The sequence below is a fragment of the Polypterus senegalus genome, chromosome 12 (assembly GCF_016835505.1).
Source record: "Polypterus senegalus isolate Bchr_013 chromosome 12, ASM1683550v1, whole genome shotgun sequence".
NCBI classification, from domain to species: domain Eukaryota; kingdom Metazoa; phylum Chordata; class Cladistia; order Polypteriformes; family Polypteridae; genus Polypterus; species Polypterus senegalus.
The window spans coordinates 2324394-2342999 of NC_053165.1; the positions used below are offsets into that span (position 1 = coordinate 2324394).

The 18606-nt window shown below is 49.5% G+C and overlaps 1 protein-coding gene across 3 annotated transcripts in view; it reads left to right on the plus strand.

The window, feature by feature from the left end:
- Positions 1 to 959: 959 nt before the first annotated feature.
- grm2a (glutamate receptor, metabotropic 2a) overlaps positions 960 to 18606 on the plus strand; it is a 67280-nt gene continuing 49633 nt past the window's right edge. For all 3 annotated transcript variants that reach the window (XM_039770794.1, XM_039770795.1, XM_039770796.1), the window contains exon 1: positions 960 to 2172. In XM_039770794.1, coding sequence (XP_039626728.1) covers positions 1822 to 2172 — 351 coding nt within the window. In that variant the 5' untranslated portion in view covers positions 960 to 1821. The remainder of the gene's footprint in view (positions 2173 to 18606) is intronic.

Here is an 18606-nt window from a genome sequence, read left to right on the forward strand (position 1 = left end):
TATTCTTTGGGCTCGTGTCACATCTCCCTCGACCACAACGCTTTTTAATGGTAACTGGCACTGCAATTGGTTTCTCTTCTTTTGTGTAAAACACATTGAGGTGCCCTCAGTGCTGTGCGTACACAATGCAGTATGTCATACCCGGTCTACCCGGGAGCCACGGGCATGTGGAAGACCCCGGCCACAGTGTACACTGGGGACAGAGCAGGATGAGGCATGGCTGCTAACCTCTCTTTGTTCCTTCAAGTCACCTGCTATGAAAGAAATAACACAACTGAGCGCGGGCATCACTCCAAGGATGGCGACTGCCACTGAAGCCCCTCCAAGATGACCGCTACCCAGCAGTATTCAAATTAGTGTTATTGATATTGAACGGGGACATCGGTGGGGACACTGGCACTTCATCCTGACCTGCCCCTTTTCTCCTCACTATGTACACACACACACACAGAGTAAGGGGATTCATTCATAATGTACAGTAATACCATCATCTTCATCCTCCAGCCATTTTCATTATCTGGTCAACAAAAAAGGAAGACCCTTCTGGTGCCCACCCCTCAAGTGGCCGGCGCTTTTAGACATGTCTGGCTGTGCCCACTTAAACAGTTCCTGGCCTTTAACAACACGTTCACTAAAACTGTGTACTGGAAAACAGTACGTTAAAAAAGTGTAAGGATGAAGTTCTTCTTCATGGACGCTCTGCTCGCAGGGTGCTGCGGTCAGAGCCACGATGTCAACGTTAATAATGACAAGAGCCATCTGTCGTTCATCTCCAGTCCAGTCCAGTGCAGTCCTTATCCCAAACGGCAGAGCCGGAGCTCATCCCAGCAGGAGGACCCAACCCTGGCTGGGACGTCAGTGCCCTCGGGGCCAACAGCTACGTCGAGGGAGTGGGAGGAAACAAAGACCTCCATGGGCAGGAGGATGAAGTTGACACGTCCAGTCATGCAGTAGGCAGGCGTGTGGTGTGTGCAGTGCAGTGCAGTGCAGTGCGCTGGGACATTTGAGTGACACACTCACACTCACACTCACACTCACTCTCACTCTCTCCGAGTATTCATTTGCTTCTGACTTTTCAGCACATGTAGGTGGATCGTTTTTTAAAAGTTGAGGAGCCCTGCGAGAGCGGAGAGCATCACCGCCTGACGTGCTGCAGGCAGACCGCGCACTCTTCTCTTCTCTTCTCTTCTCGTCTCTCCTCCTCCTCCTCCTCTCCTCCTCATCTGTGGATTTAGGCGGCAATGCAGAAAGGGGCTACGGTTTCATCTCTGCTACAATCTGCCCGTGTTAGCAGGCTGGCTGTCATCTAAAATCACACATCTGATGCAGCAGGTCTGGACTTGCACTGAAACCAAGAATAGCAGAGAGCTCGTCAGCCCAAGAAGCCCTCCAAAGATCTGCTAAAGCCGAGCCTGAGGGGAGACGAAGAAAAGGCTGCGAGCGCGCAATCAGCACCACGGACAGGGGCGGCATATAAAGGTGAAGTGCGCCGAGTAGCCCGCCACGCAGACACCCCCACTTCGTATCTCGACATCACGCGCTTTGTACCGCCGAAAGCTTGCTAAAGGTCTGCAACATTTAAACTTTGGTTCAAAAAGGAAAGAAAAAAAGAATAGAAGAGCTATGCGCCGTGACGGGTGAGCTGTAGCAGAGGACAGGGCAGTGCCAGGCTCACAAGCCCCCGTGGACCGACCCGTCACCAACTTCCGCAGCTGGCCGACCGGTGACTCGACAACACCCCGGGACGGATGGAGCGCCTCTCGGAGAGGGGCGTCGAGTGCTGAGCGCTTTTGCGGGCGTTCATCTCGCGAAATCCCTCGGATGCGAGCCGCTGCTTTACAGGTATGCGCCGATGACGGGACTTCGATTGGACACTCGGCTACAGTTTATAGCGCACTCGACACCGGAGACGCCGAATACAACCGTCAGCTCGGAAACGAGCCGAATGAGGAGGAGAGCTTCAGCGCAACGCCGGCATCCGACCGTCTGCAGACTGGGGGAGTCCTCTTCACTCCCGGCGAATTCCAAAAACTGCACTCGGCTTCGGTCGCAACGAAGAAGGACGCGTGGCGTTTGACAAAGCAGAAGGATCGTCTGGCGAGGCGCCCGAAGGACCGCTGTATTCACTCCTCTGGTCACCCCTGCAGGACGACTGGCTCCCAGTGCCACCAGGTAAGGCTTCGTCTGGGGAGTGCGCGCGGCTCTGGCGGGCTTCGGTAGCGGCGCGTGGAGTCGTCAAACTTGGGTGCATTGGCGGTAAGAAGAGGATTCATTTCTCCAGCGACTCATCATCTGTAACGCAGGCACACAAACATCACTTCAAACCTCACACGCGCGCCCACCACCCCCGTTACTTTATAGTCGATTTGTATGTTTCTACACACACACACACACACACACACACACACACACCACAGCCTATCTTACAGCCAGTTGTGCCATAGTGGACTTAATGGTCTATAATGGCGGAGAGTCTTTCAAAATGCCTTCATAGTTTGATGTGACATTTGACCACCTGCACTTCCGATTATCCAACAAGTACCCGAGACCACCGGGCTCCGTCCTCTTTACACGTCAGGATTTGTGGCTGGCCATGCGGACTGAAACCAATGCCGAGAGGACATTTGTGCGTTACTTTAAAATTGTATTCAGTTAAAGATATACAGTATATTGTATACACACACACACACACATATCGGAATGCAGTTTTGTAAAGGAGGGTCTCCTTTTATCACACAGACACTGCGGACTCATCAATGGTGAGCCGCTGACTGGCACGTCTCATCACACAACTTGAGCATCCCCGTGTGAATATGCCAGACAGCAGATGGCACTTCTCCTTGTCCTAAACTTTCCAAAGTATCGACCAAGCTGCATGTGGCACACGCGAGGGCTCTGAGGAGCCACAACAACACTGCCCGGTCAGTCTAGAGGGTCCGCAGGGCGCCATTTCTTATCTTTTTCTGTTTTAATTTCAAGCACTATTGTTTCCTGCTTGAAGAATTTGGAGCCAGAACTCCATAAAGAGTTGAGCTGATAACAAGAGAGGACAGTCACAGGACCCCATTACCAATATGTTGTAGTACAATGGCCGCAATCGCAGCTGCTGCACTGGGCAGAACTTCATTATGGCAGCTCACGGTGTCTGTGATGCCAACTTGTACTCCTTGTTTATCCTCCGGCTCTGCCATTGAAGCCACAGGACTTGGCTTTATCTGGCCAGATCGCTCATTTGCTACTCATGAGGAGTGTGCAGCTTTGAGAAAGGCAGCGACTAGATAGAAAGAGTGAAAGGTATTATATGATAGATAGATAGATAGATAGATAGATAGATAGAGTGAAAGGCGCTATAGATAGGACAGAGTGAAAGGCATTATATGATAGATAGATAGATAGAGTGAAAGGCACTATATAATAGATAGATAGATAGAAAGGCATTATATAATAGATAGATAGAGTGAAATGCGCTATATACTAGATAGATAGATAGATAGATAGATAGATAGATAGATAAATAGATAGATAGATAGATAGATAGATAGAGTGAAAGGCGCTATAGATAGATAGATAGGCATTATATTACAGAACGATAGATAGAGTGAAAGGCATTATATGATAGACAGAGTTGTGAAAGGCGCTATATGACAGACAGACAGACTGACCATCTTAAATAGCACGTCAAGAGCACGGCGGACGCACTCCCATCAGCGTACAGCAGCGATCCGACTCGTTTCTTTTATTTTTTCCTCGTCTGCTCACACACTTGTAATAAATGACACATCTTTCTTGTTCTGAGATAAGCCAATATGGAGCAGACAGAGTTCTGTGGAGCGACCAACAAGAAAAGCCATGACGCCTTGCACTGCAGGGTTCTCCCTGGAGGTCTGGCCGACTGACGATGACGGGGCACCAGATGTTGTACGAGCAGTTGTGGAGTTGCAGGATGGCAGATGACGAGAGCGTTTCTTTGGTTTACGAGGACACGATGTACGGGCAGAACGGTTTTAGGAGACGTGTGTAACAGGAAATCATGAAACCCTCAAAAGGTCCGAGAGCTCATGTTTTTGAAATGGGCAGTGCCAACGTGTGCCAAAGTACACCTTCAGAAGCTTCAAATAACCATGGAGGTCGTCCGAGCTGCCCAGATGCCATAACCGTCTCCGCAGGCCTTCACCTTTGAAGGCTTAGGTACAACGTTTGTATAAAATCTCCCGTCCCAATAGCCTACCTTACTGGATGCTGCCGCCTCGGGTGACCCGCTCCCTCTCCAGTCCCAGGATGACAGCCACCTGCTGTGGTCTTCCACGTATCGTCGTATCGTTTAGACTGAAGCCCCGCAGCATACGTGTCGGGTGCCGCTCTCTCGGCCTCGTGTTTTTGGATTTCGGTGACCTTGTGAGCTCCGGCTAGTCCTGGCCAGGCCGTATTCGTATCAATGCGTCGGGATGTATTTATTTGGTTTACGTCACATTGATTTCTTTCTCTTCTCACTTGAATTTCAGATACATTCACACGAGTCGATATGCTCTGCCTTTGTTAGACGACTTCAACAAAGACCCCTAAATCTGCACATTTCAATGTGCTCTCTGACAAACAATACCCATAATAACGCGAGGACACAAATTCTCTTCAACAAGTTCATTTCTAGAGCATCATGTCGTGTTCAAATAGGCTCGGCCAGCTTCAGGTAGAGTTTTAAAACCGTAAAGAGAAAGGCACGAAGCACATGTAATGAATAATGAAGTTGTAGAGGCGTCGAAGACCTACCACTCGCGCCATGCTGCTACTGCTATCTTTGGCAGCTCGTTTCTTTATTGACGTCTCCCTTGGCGCATGACTTGGTGTCACAAAGCACGGCGCGGGTCCTCAGCCTGCAACATTAGAAGAAAAACACCCAGAAGTGCAGAAACGGCAGCCGTCTCGTGCAGTACCAGGAAACACAGCTTATTGCCTTCAATGAGATGGACGCCACCATGAAGAAACACCAGGCCCTTAGAGCTGGAACTGGCAGCTGCCAGGCTGAGTGTGATGCCCTGCACTCGGCTCTAACCCTTCAGCTGCTTTACTTGGCGTTTGTTAAACTGGCAGGCTCTCTGGCAAGGGGGTACCAGTGGCCATGTGGTGAACGTCTTCAGCCTGACGGGTTGACCCACACTGCACAAGTGAAGGGATCACCTCACATGTACTGCTACCGTGGCACAGTGCCACTCAGTGGGGGAGGCTGTCCTGACCTGGTGACTGAATGACGGGATACGAAACACCCCAGTGGAGACTGGCAAGGGCCTGAATGAAGGCACCATGTGTGCCAGCCATTCAAAGGCATCAAACTGTGTGCTCTCTGCCCTTCTGGACCCCCGTGGACCCCAGCAGTTTCCCAGTCACTCGAACTGGTCTCATTCTTTAATTTGCTCGCCTTGTTTTTCCTTCTCTTATTCTGCATTTACAAGGATTTCTATCTCCGCCTCAGTTTCAAGTTCCAAACTCTTGTCGTTTTATTGTGAATTCACTTTTTCCTGCAGAGTTTGCTTCCTTGGTTGCATCCTAGTAATGTCAATTAAGGATGAGCAGCGTAGACACAAGGAATGATGAAAGGCTGCAGGGACCCCCAGTGCGGTCACTAGAAAGAAACGTTTCAATAGCCAGAACCCCTGGAACGGCAGAATGAGATCGAAAAGAGAGGAGGAATGGAGCAGAGAAGGTGAAAGATGACCCAGAGAGACTCTTTCAGTTTTTAGTAGTAAAAGATCAGTCAAGGCGGAGGTGAAGTGCACCAGGAACATCCATCCATTATCCAACCCATTGAATCCGAACACAGGGTCACGGGGGTCTGCTGGAGCAAATCCCAGCCAACACAGGGCACAAGGCAGGAACCAATCCTGGGCAGGGTGCCAACCCACCGCAGGACACACACAAACACACCCACACACCAGGGCCCACTTAGAATCACCAGTCCACCTAACCAGCATGTCTTTGGACTGTGGGAGGAAACCCACGCACCAGGAACAGTGAAGAGGAATTGAAAATGCGAGGACGTGGACAAGCTCCCAGCGGTAACAGGGACTACTAAGGAGGGCTGTAGAGAGAGAAGAGCTGCGATGACTAAATAGGCTGAAGTCAAACCAGTCACCAGGACCACATCACACGGACCCTCAAGGCGTGCTGTGAGAGATTCCTGGGGGCTCCACTTGAGAGCTCAGACCTGGTGCCCCTTATCACCATCTGGCTGTGGGCCAGGAGGTGGCAGGGTTCGATCGCTGGCTGGTGTCAGAAGAGGGCCCACTGAGGCCTGCACGCTTCTCGTTTCGGTTTAGCGTCCCCTTCTGGTTATTACTACACCTGCTTTTAGCCTTCTGGGTTCAGGGGTCCATGAGGGGCGCCCCTTTGTGCTCACTCGCTCGCTCGATATGCTCTCTGGTCTTATCTGGGTGTGTTTTAATGTTTTTTAAAAAGGGTTTCATTTGTTAATACCTATGGTGTTGCCGTGGTGACGAGCCTGTCATGTTGTGTCACACTTTGTGCCTTTGGAGGCTTCCCCTTTGCTGCGGTGACATTGTGTGTATTAATTCATGAATGTGCCCAACAGCATCGTGTCAAAGGTCTTCTTGGAGAGGGAGGAGATGATAATAAAGGTCCGTTTCATTTGAGAATCGCAAGGCGGGTCCATGATGACCGGAGAACTCGGCCAACTGCCTGGCCTTCTAGAGCAGAGCCTGTGTGGGCCACCGGAGATGGCCGAGTCTTCTCACACTTGGATCTGGGGTCTTCCCCAAGGACAGGTAATACAGCTTAGAGGTAGAGCAGTGGGACATCAAAAAGAGAAACAGGATTCACAGCGGTGCCAAGTGCCCTCTTATGAGGGTGAATCACGGGTGGCACTGGAGTCACAGTGCTGCACGCTTCATTGTATCGTCTACTAAGGCTCTCGAGAATGCACCCTGGTGAGAAGGTGCACCTCTGATGTACCATGTGACCCTCATGCCATGAATACAATCACTGTGAAAGGCACTATATAGACTACTGGGAACCTAAAGGTCCCTCACCACTCCAAAGGAGGACAGGCAGGAGGCTCAGTTGCCACTTTCATCATTTTTTCCCATTTTTGTGCTCTCTTTGCGGGCAGATGGCAATGAAACAGGAAGAGCCGGGTGGCAGCCTTTGTAAAAAACCGCAGGAGAATTTCTAAAAAGAAGCGCAAACAGGGCAGGAAGGCCCCATTTTATCAGCCCCCAGTCTGTAAGACCCGCTACCCCAGTCAATAATGCGCTCTGCGAGCGGGTGACAGGCAGCTGCCAGCGTCGTGTGCCACGGAAAGGATTTCCAATTATTCTGTGGATTTGCTAATAAATGATAATGCCAGTGATTGCCAGCAGCAACTACAGCTCACTACAAAAATAGCAATCACAGACACACAATGCCGATCCGTTCAAACGTACGCGAGGAGAAAAGACGGTCCAAGAATCGGGGAGTGAAATCTGCTCAGCCCGCCGCCGGAAAAGAGAAGGCTGACAGAACGTGTGAGGAGAAGTGAGAAAGCAGCAGGAGGAGAAGGAGCCGGAGATCAGGCGGGCAGAGCAGCAATTCCAAGACAGTCTGCCAGGCTGTGCCCTTCCCGGCTTTGTCCAGAAGGAGTGTGGCGCATCGCCACATCTGTGTGACTGGACACGGGTTCAGGTCTTAGACTTTGTTTGTCCTCCCTGTGATCGCAGGACCCTGAATTGGCCCAGAGTGTGTGTGTGTGTGTGTGCGCTAGCCTGGCATCAGCTGACCGCAGTGTGGTGCTGGTTTAATTAGCATAAGCCACACCCCTTTGTCACCCGCCACGCCTGCCATTATGTGACTCAGTATTTGCAGCAGGGCGGGCGATCAGGCGGACCACCACTGACTAGGGTGGCGTTTCACTTACACGTCGGCTCCGAACAAACAAAGAGCTCAGTAGTTGCTACAGCAGTCTTAGTCCTGAAGACCCCCATGGCCACAGGTTTTCATCCCACCAGTCAGTCAGTCAGCCAGTTTCCCTCTCATTAAATCTTCACATTTAATAAGCACGGCTTTCTAAAAATGACTGGTTGTGCATTTAGAAAACAGCCAGGGTGTGCAATTTACAATTGTATGAAATGTAGAAATATTTGTATTGTCTGGCACAGTCTTGTGCTCTCAGGTCTTCTGTGCTCCCTTTGTTAAATTCAATTAACGACAATGAGGGGAGCAGACATGGGGGCACATGACATGAAGGCCAAAAGGCTGCAGCTCCTCAAGTGTCAGACCCCCAGAGTGCTCACCAGGAAATAACCAAACGGAATTAAAATCAAAACGACGACGATGAAGGAAACCTTAAACGCAGACAGAATGAGCTCCACGTAACACGCAGCGATGCCCGCTCCAATCCAATTAAATATGGCAAGCCCAGTTGTGACCTTTCTGGTGCCTCCTTTGCCCCCATGACAGCTCGGCTCTGCTGCAGCCACAGGGGTCTCCCAGGGCTGGGACTGGAAGTCGCTGGTCCAGACTTTGGCGTCCCTTGTCATTTGGCAATGTGACTGCACGTTGACGTGACATTTTTTCATTACAATATCCTGTTCCCCAGGTATGAATTTAAAATCAGTCGGGTGGCATAAAAAAAAGAGCAACAAGAGACAGGAGCCTCCCCTGTGAAAGACAGTGACTTGAAGTGACAGGCAGCATGATGGACAGCTGCAGAGGAGTCGCTGGAGCCCTAAAACCAAACCGTGATCTCAGAAAGGACGGACGGACGGACAGACGACTGCACGCCAGGAGACAGTCGGCTCATCCTCACCTATCACCACAGCTGCAGGCTTGGCGTTTCCTAGAAATGTCAACGGCGAGTGAGAAGTGGGGGTGGAGCCAAACGTCACCCAAAGTCTGTGTGTGTGTGTCACTGCCCCAGGGACCTACTCGGGGAGACCTACACACACTTAAAACTGGTGTCTAAGATTGGCCGGCATGTCAGGAAACGGGCATTCTCTCTGGAGTTTGGCACTGCCCAGTAATCCGTGCGGCAGCTCCCTGTGACAATGCATTGACAGAAGTAGACTAAGTGACTATTTCAACTCCGGGCCACGCCACACATCCTCATGGTAACATCACTTTACTTCGCTGTCAGGTCTTCAGGCAGCAACTCAACAGAGGGTAGGGCTGCCATGCGAGTGTGTCCGTTACCGAGTGCCTGATGAAGACACATCTACAGACGCTTAGCTACAAGGCTCACACTGTGGACTCCAGCGCTATTAGCAAGCACAATATTTTGGGCCATACATCATCTGGCAGAAACCCTGGTCGCATGAATAACAGAGTGAAAGCTCCTGGGAGGAGGAGGAGGAGGAAAAAAACGAAAAGAAATGCGTGAAGACAGGAGTGTCAGAGAGGCGCAGATGGCAAAGGCTCAGTCTGCAATTTCAAATGAATATCTGAAGACATCCGCCTCACTGAACTGGACCCATCAATTAGACGGACAATGCTGCGCTTCTACCGGCTGTGGTGGCCTGCCCACCCGACGCCCGCTCAGAGGAGTTTAAATTATGAACACTCCACCTGGTGACGGGGGCTCGTTCACAATCAGACACGCCATGTGAATCACTTCAGTGTCAGGTTAATGAGGCCGATGATGTGAAATGTGCCTCCAATTTGAACAAGGACCCAGGTTAGCATGACCAGGCCACGAGGCTAATTAGCACCAAGTCAAGCCAGGCTGGCAGGCAGACATGAGGGGAATGCCCCAAGCCCACACTGGCAGTGGCCGGTGGCAGACCTCCGCCTACGGTTTACCTCCCAAACCCCAAAGACAGACACATGAGCTTAACTGGTGACCTGTGATGGACTAGCATCCCACCCCAGATCCCCTCGGGTCCCAGAAATGGATGAGCAGGTTAGAAGATGGAATGGAATGTCAGAGTTCAGAAAGAAGCAGCAACAACAACAATGAAACCCCGGAAAGCAGGAGGAGGAAGCTGAAAGCACAATACGCAGGCGTCGTGTGTCCAACCTACTTACGAAGTGACCCCGACTAACGTCACAGCCAGTAAGCAGGAAGGGCAGGACCCGAGGGCAGTTCTCAGTGGTGTAACATCCCCGAGCAGGACCACGTCGAAGGTGAAGACGCTACACACACACACAAACCACGGCCAGGTGCTACCCCCCAAGAGAGTCCAGCAGCCAAAACAGAAATGACTCACATGTGGCACCGTGACACGCCAGTGGCCTAGTCATCTCATATTCCTCATGCCGCACAGTGCCCGCCTCACCAGCATTCACAAAATTTCTTGCACCCTCCAGAGGCAGCATGCCGTCTGTGAAGCCTGCCGGAACAGACCCTGATGGACCCCCAGAATGGAACGGCCGGTTCACACCAGTGGACGCAATGCTGTGTGAAACAGTGGCAAGTAACACCAGGGCTCTGACAAAGGCTGGTGGGCCAGTGCTGGCTACCATGAAACTGGAAAATGGGAGTTGATTTGTGACATTTTCTGCTTTTTAAGCCCCTTTATGGTGTCTCATCAAAGTGGGTCCCCTATTGTCCCTGATATGGAAGTGGAGTTAATGAATGGGGACGATAGCGAGAAGCTCCAAAAACCAGCAGACTCTCTAATGTATGCTCGCTGCTCATGGCGCATGATTCAGAGCTTTAATTGGCAAACACAGTTAATTGTCACATATCAGTCACACATTGTCACCTCCCAGATTTACTGCACTCCTGTGCACATTGATGGCTTGAGCTTTTCCCAATGTGTGAATTCAAAGGTGTCATCGCTGTCACTGGTTCAACGTAACGGCCTGCAGAACAGACAATCTTCAAAAGCCATTATGATGGCACTGTCCTCGGTGTTGGTACCCGTTCCCTTGGCAGAGGACCGCGCCAACAGACTGGTCAGCCGTGTGTGTCCGACTTTTACCACCTTTTCTCATTTTGAGCCCCCAATTAAGCACAGCGGAACAGCTTCAGCAATACACAAAGAAAGTGACGCGACTTGTTTGCTGATCTTTCCGCTTCACAGCCGATGGTTAAAAGTGAAGCTGCAGCGAGCCGTGGAGTTCTTGTTTCTCTCGAAAATCCATACGCTGATTTTGCTTTTGGCCCGTGATCCTGATTCGTATTGACATTTCAAATGGGAGATCGGTCTTCAGCTTGTAGATTTCAGCAGCCAGTAACAACTGTGCGGCACATGGATGCTGCATTCGAAAGCTCCAGTCCAGGATGGAATGCCCACCGCCACCCGTGGCACAAGTGGCGCTCGCTCACGCATTTTGTTTTCTTAATCCGCCTGTTCTCGCGGAGTCGGAAGCACATAAAAGGCTGCACTGAAAATACAATACAAGATGGACACTTGATAAGGGCAGAAAAGAAGACTTTAGTCATGTGACGCACAAATGCAAGTGTACCGTACACAAAACCAGGAGAGTGGCATCCATGGGGAAAAAAGACAAATCAGTTACACCGCAGGGCTTGGGCTTCTTTGAATTGGACTGCAGGAGAACCAAACGCATACCGGAGCGCAGAATCCAGTCAATGACACCCTCATGTGAACTGATGAAGGACAAAGCCATCAGGCTGAAGGGACAACACAAAGCTTCGGCCCCAAACCTAAAATGCGACTCCTCACAAACTTTAAAACAACAGCGAAGATCAAGACGAGACCTGGCAGGCAGGCAGGCAGTTTTAGGACAACTTGAACAAATTCTCACCAAATTCTAAAACGCCTTTTCCAATTTAAGATCACAGAAGACGTCACATCCCCCTGAGCTACAAGAGGGGGGGTTAGGATTCTCCCAAATAAGTGAACCAACATAGTAGAAGATGCCAGCGGAGGGCGAGAACGCAGTGCCATTGGGTGTTACTCCATTCTTTAGGGGTCAGGTGGGATTCTGGATCCAAAGCAATTCAGAGGACTTTCACAGGATACGGTCCGAGTATACAGCACAATTCTGAAAATGAGAGACGAGAAGACCGTACACCAGCATGAAGGTCAGGGGGCTTTAAGTCTCAACGCTGCTTGAAGCGACGGTCAGCACTGCCATTTATTAGCTTAACTAACAGGCACTGGCCCCCTGTGACCCCGAACTGAAAAGGCTCAATGGTTCACATGACTACCAGGAACTGTAAACCTTTACCTGTCTGCAGCACACTGGAGCCTTGAGCACAGAAGACAAGCAGCCCAGGGTGTGGAGGACACGCAGAAGTAACATGGAGGGAACTCCAATTCAAGGCAAACGGCATGAAAAGGAAGGCAAGTTAGAGATCACATGGGGGTCCTAACATGAGCGGAGACTGACCCATCATACAGAAGACAGGCAGCATGCGCTTGGCGGCCAGAAAAAGGGCCAAGCTCAACTGCTGGAAAGTCGGCATGCAGTTGTACGTTGACTTGGGCTGGCGACGAGAGCTGGCAACTGCAGTCAAAAAGTCGGGCAAACCCTAAGATGAGGAGCCACGTAAGGCAACATCAGCTGTAGGCGGTGTCCCCTCCCCAACCAATGCCAGCCAGTAATCGATATCCTCTACGGCAACACTAGTTATCATCATGCCATGACCCAAGTATGGGCAGAATGTCAGATCGTGGAATTGCCACTCAGATACCCTAGAATGAGTTAAAGGTGCCACCTGGTCACTTTGAGGCTTGTGCAATGCAGTTTCTCTTCAATGCGCTCTTCTTTTTCTTCAGCTTCTGTGATGTCTGGGAATAAATAAAGTTTAATCTACCGGTCTCTCTGTCCATTTTCCAATATTTTTATAGAACAGCTTTGTGTACATTTCAAGGTTTCTTCCAATCCGATGTTTCCATTTGCACTGAAAGTCATTTTTCAGATATCTCAAAAGGCATCTGAAGATTTCTGTAAGATTTTTGGAAATGCACTTTCGTTGGCTCTTATTTCAAGATGTGTACAAGTGGAGTCCAGCTCTCCTAAAACGTCCCCCCAGAACACGGTTTTAGACACCTTAGCCTCATTAATGAGAGATCACGAAATGCACAGGAATGCCACACTTTGTGCCTCAAGTCTGACAAAAAGCACTACACGACACCTCACTGTTGTCACAGACACTCTGAATTCTGCTCAATAAACCCACCTTTATGGTGACAAGAACGGTAAATAAAAACCGATGTCACCAAAGACGTCAAACCAATAATCCGATCCTTGAGCTTGTTCCTCTTCTTTATAGGCTTGGACATTGTCACTAAACCTGGAAAAAGTGATTGATCACCACTGACGTGAAACTTGGTGCCTATCAATTCACTGTGACATTATTGAACTCCCGCTCGCCAGGAATACCACCGAGGCACCTGGCTCGATCTTCCCTTATGTCTGAAGAAAGGCTTTAGTTGCCAAAGGCGCCGTAACTGCCGTTAATGTAGATGCACACGCACAGCCTGCCTTCAGTGACGAGCGCTATAGAAGACTCGAGTGAGAAATTAACTTTGCTTTTTATTTGCACCATGATGCTTGACCTTCTCCGATGCCAAAACCAGACCTAATCTTTTGTAAAACAGGACGATGTATGCTTGCATGGGAGATTTTTGATGTGCCATCTCTATGAGAGGTGGTGGCAAATACACACTCGCAGATAAACAAATTCCTAAGCCTTGCTTAAAAAAGACAACCTTAAGCCAGCCTTTCCTTTTGAGCACATAGGACTGGGGCTCGCCTGCCGCATGTCCGAGCAGACAACCATTTTGAAGAGTCATCAATCACGGCGGGCACATTAGCATATAGGATAGTAAAAAGAAAACACACACGTCTATGTGAAGAGAATTAAATGAGACGTCCAGGCAGATCAGAACATACAGTAAATGACATAGCGTCTTTCAAATCACGTCTGTCATGGATATCAATCATTAACTATGACACCGAGAGAACAGGGATGAGTACAGGGAGGCAGGATGAGCAAATCAGACTTCATCTGTCCCCCTGGCCAAGACTCGACAACATTTGTCTCTTTTTCTTGGGTGGAGATCAGCCTGAGTATTGCAAAGCCTTACCGGGTACCACTACCCATCCACTGAAGGCACTCAGCTTGGTTCGGTTGTCAGTGCTGCTGCCCTAAACGCAATTCCCACTTGAAGGGCCGAGTTCCGGGTTATCAACTCCCAATGCTGCCTCACCTACTGCAGACTAAGAAGGCCCAAGTCTGTCCTATGTGTGCAGGAAGACTACAGCAGGGCACAGAACACTAACCCTCCACAACTGCGTATACTTGGGCAACTGCACACAGTGCCACTGCCATGAGCTTCTGAGTCAGGAATGAAAGATTTTATGTTGAGACCAAGAAATGCTTCAAGTCTGGAGAGGACTCCAGTGATAAAAGTCCAAGTGCAGGTTTAATATCCTAACGACTTGTCAACTAAATGCCATTTGGCGACTTCCTAAACATGCGGGCAAGGCCTGCTTTACAATCGCAGCCTAAGGGCCACAAGGACAACACACCCATACACAGAACATGGCAGAGGAGAGGATTCCTTGGTCTATTGTCATTTATGAATAACTATGTGGGCCCCCAGAGACCCTAATTGGGCTGCCATCCTGTTAGCGTTTTGTTCCTCTTTCAGCTGGCAGCCTCAGGCCCTACCTAATGGATTCATTTTGACACTTACGACCTGTCACAAAGCCTTTAATGTCATCTACTTCTCATTAGTAGAGAATGAAGCTTCAAGATTAAGTTATACCTCTGGTCACGTTTTCTTTTGGGTTCAAAATGGGCAATGCAGCTAAAACAGGAAACAAAAGTGAATCATCCTGGCACCAGTCAAAGGTATCTTAAATGGATGTAAAATATTGAACACCACACTCAGAAATCCTGCCTGAGCAAACTGAAATCTTCTCAAATGTGCACGGAGCACTCGTAGCGAAGGGTGCAGGCTCTGCATGGGGACATGATCAGGACGAGCCAGATTACCGGGTCGCAAACCGGGTGTCAGGAGGACCTAAAGCGGGTACTGCTGATCGCCATACACGCTGTAAACCGCCTCTGTATCTTGAGAGGTGCTGCAAGGCCTCTTGGCTGGGAGTTTAATGCATCACCGCCGCCAAGGCGCGCGTTACGGTCAGTCCGCTGTTCTGGAGATTTTCACTTCAGGCGTCTCCTCTGCCTGCTTTTGAGGTTGTGTGTGCATCTTGTCAGCAGCACAGCGGTGAGTGTTCATTCGGCAGCAGGTTCAGCCAGTAAACGGCTAAAGCTGGGTCTGTTCCCTCTTAACGGTTTTTAAGTCGTATTTACACTTGAAACCCTCCAATAAAGCGCTGACTCGTTGACCCTCTGTGCCCCATCACGTATTTGCACCTTTGGATAAGCAGCTGCCAGTCCTCATGTGGCCTTTAACTGCAAGGCCAGGTCAGCAGACGGCCTTCCATTTACGTCATGAAAGACGCCGGCCTTTGAAATGTCCTCGAAGTCACAGACTTCTGCACAACAGAGGAGTTTCGGCGGTCCCAGCGCAGCAGCACAACGCCTTTGGTGGCTCTACTCTAGTAGGATTACAAATAACCAGCACGTTCTATTCTGCCACTGGCCTTATTTACACAGTCTTCTCTGTGACTGCTGTCCAATTGTATTTAGCCATTTCTCTAATCATATATATTGTAGCACATTATAATACTCTTCCTTATGGTCACTGCTAAGCAAGACGCTGTACTGCTTCGACTTCCACTTAACACACTGGGGCCATACCGACGTGACTGAACACAAACACAGAAATGTCAAACCGACGCGCACTGTGACACCGATCTGGGCCTGCGCTCTGCTCTCCGTGTCCAAATGGCTCTTCTTCAGGCATTATCTCGATGGCTTTGTATTGTGCTACACGATGTAAGTTAGCACTGTGAAGTCGTTTTATCATTTGGATCAAGGGGGATCTGCTGCTCTTACCCATTATTTCAGACACGACTTCACAGGTGACCTTATGATCTCCAGTCAACAGGACAGTCTGACAGTGCGGCTGGTGGCCAACCAGAGTCTTTCCTCTGGTTAACTGGATTAGAAAATGAGGCGGCTGGCTGACCGGACAGACCACAGCAGAGTGGATGGGAGAGGAATCCAGCCTGGCGTGTGCGTCAAGGCCCATCAAGCCGCTCACCAATTCTGCTCTCTCCCATACGCGGTAGGCTCCTCTCCTGTGTGGGCTGTGTGAGTATCACTTTGCACATGAGATAAATAAGGAAGCCTTGCTTCATACTTCCATGCGGTGTGACAGCGTTGGAAATGATTAGTCTGTGGGACGCAGCTGTGTGTCTCTGAGAGCACAGCTAGAGAGCAAGGCAGCTGGCAAGAGGAAGAGTGTTGCTGCAGTTTCAGTTTAAAAATGGAGTTACAAGTAGGTGGAAGAGGCTGTGGGCCATTGGGCAGTCGCTGTGCTCACCTAAGGACCCTGGTGGCATGCTTATAAAGTGCCAATTGGTTGCCTTAGGGCTGAGCAGTAGTGCATGCTGGGAGCATGAAATAAGGAAGGATGGGAGGATATCTGCCATTCAGAATTGATAAGATGCACAGGGGATCCTGGGTACTCCCAAATGGCACATCCTCTTGTAGCCTGGATGCTGAAATGAAATCTATTCACAAATTCTTGGCCCAACATGACCATCTGTGAGCCATCTCTTTGGCCATTACTAGTACATGACAGAGGAGGGAAGGATGGGTGCTCCCAGACTGTGACCATACCAGTCCCACGGAGGTTCTTTGGTGGTTTGTGCTACAAGAGAAATACCAAACTGTGCCCTGGTCGCCTTTAAATTAGACTTGCCGGGTTGGGTTTGCGGTTGCGATTAGCAAAGGTTTAAGTGTGTCTGTTTTGTCACTTCTGCCGCACCACATGAGTCAGTTGTATTTTCTGTGGTCCTCACAAATATGGTCCTCACAAATAAGGAGTGATTAAATAAAAATGGCCTTTGCCTTGACTTTGTGGATGGCAGGCCTAACTTCAAGGGCCATCTGCCTGCGTCACTGACACAAGCGGGACACGAGACAGACGGACTGAGCGCAATCAGACAGGAGGTTCTCCCAAACTTTCACCTCTTTCTCCTCTCCTTTAAGCTTTCCCTTTTCAGATAAAGGGACCCTGGGGTTTGCAAAGGTCTTGTGTGCCTCCTGCCGCTCCAGTGTCCTTTATAGAATAATTGCATCTGCTTCAAAGTGCACTTTCCAGCTTGAGTTTGGCTGCCTTGATGTGCCGAAGCTCAGAAGACGGAGCCGCGTTTCTATTTAGAAGTCATTGTTTACTTTCTTTGCGCTCCCTCTTGTTCCCATTCACATCCTAATGCCCCGGTATTATGTGCTAAACTACAAATTACCGCTCTCGTCTTGTCTTTTCCTGTCACACCATGCACACCAGGCTGCATCTGAAGTGCTCTTCCTTGAAAATAATGACATCAGCAATTGCAGCCTTTCTCTTATGAGTCGCTTTTATTTTGGTACGACTTTGCCCCAAAATAGCAAGCAAAAGAAAAAAAAAAATTAATTGCCGAATATTTTTTCAAAACATAATGAGACTTCCAGGATGAGAATCATTTCACATGTTGCTACTTTGCCTTCCTGTGACAATTAGTGTCTGAAACCGTGACAAGGAACTCATTTTCAAGAGCGTCGCTCTAGAAGTGCCTCTGAAAAGCCAAGTCATTCACAAGTGGCTCATTAGCATTACAGCTTCACGTTCTGCCCGTCTCGTCAGCTGACCTTTCCTCCTGTCGACACGTTCGAGTCAGCAGCCGCTTTTCACTTGGGCGACCTCACCCTTGTCAGTAAGAACCAAACAGGTAGGGAGGGTCCGTCATCTCAGAGAGGTTACATGGCATCAGGCGGGGCCACTACCCTATCTATTGTAAGCAGGATGGGAAACGACAAGGACTGGCACCTATGCGGTGTACCTTGCTGGCTAGGAATGACATTTTCTGACCGTGACACATTAGCATCTCACCAGCCCACTGTATGCTGCAGTACTGCCTCCTCCATTCTGTCTGAAAGCCGAACACTTGACACATTTGGTTCTCCTATCCAATCTAAGATTCGAAAAGTGAAATTACAGACATGCTAATCTCATTTGCTCTTGACTCTCATTCCTTCCTTCTTATTTACCCACCACTTGGGTTCTTTCTGAAGCCCTACCTGCTGTTTGCCTATGTAAACACCATCGATGGCACTCTTCGTAAAACATACAGGGAGGGACACGGCAAAGTAAGGCAATACAAAACAGTGAGCCGTTTTATGTGTTAATTATTTCACTAGTAATATTTAATGTACAGTCTAGAACCCTTTGGACTGCATTTGAAAGGACAACCCCGTTGAATGGAGGTGGACACCATGCCAGCCTCATACCTGCCTGGTAAAACAAGGAGCGAAACTCTGCTGCTGTCGCACTTACACTTCAAAGGACACGGCCTGGCTTTTATTAACACCTGGGGTCAGTGACAGCTCATCGATTACCAATTAAACTGATGAATCACTTACTCGTTTCCTGAGCACTACCACATGAGGCGATGTTAATCATGTCATATCCATCCACTGCCCTTCTAGCCCACTCATCCAGTTTAAGGTCACGGTGTGCTGGTGCCTGTCCCAGTAGTGACCACCAACTTGTCACACGGTACACTTCATATGAAGATCTCTGATAT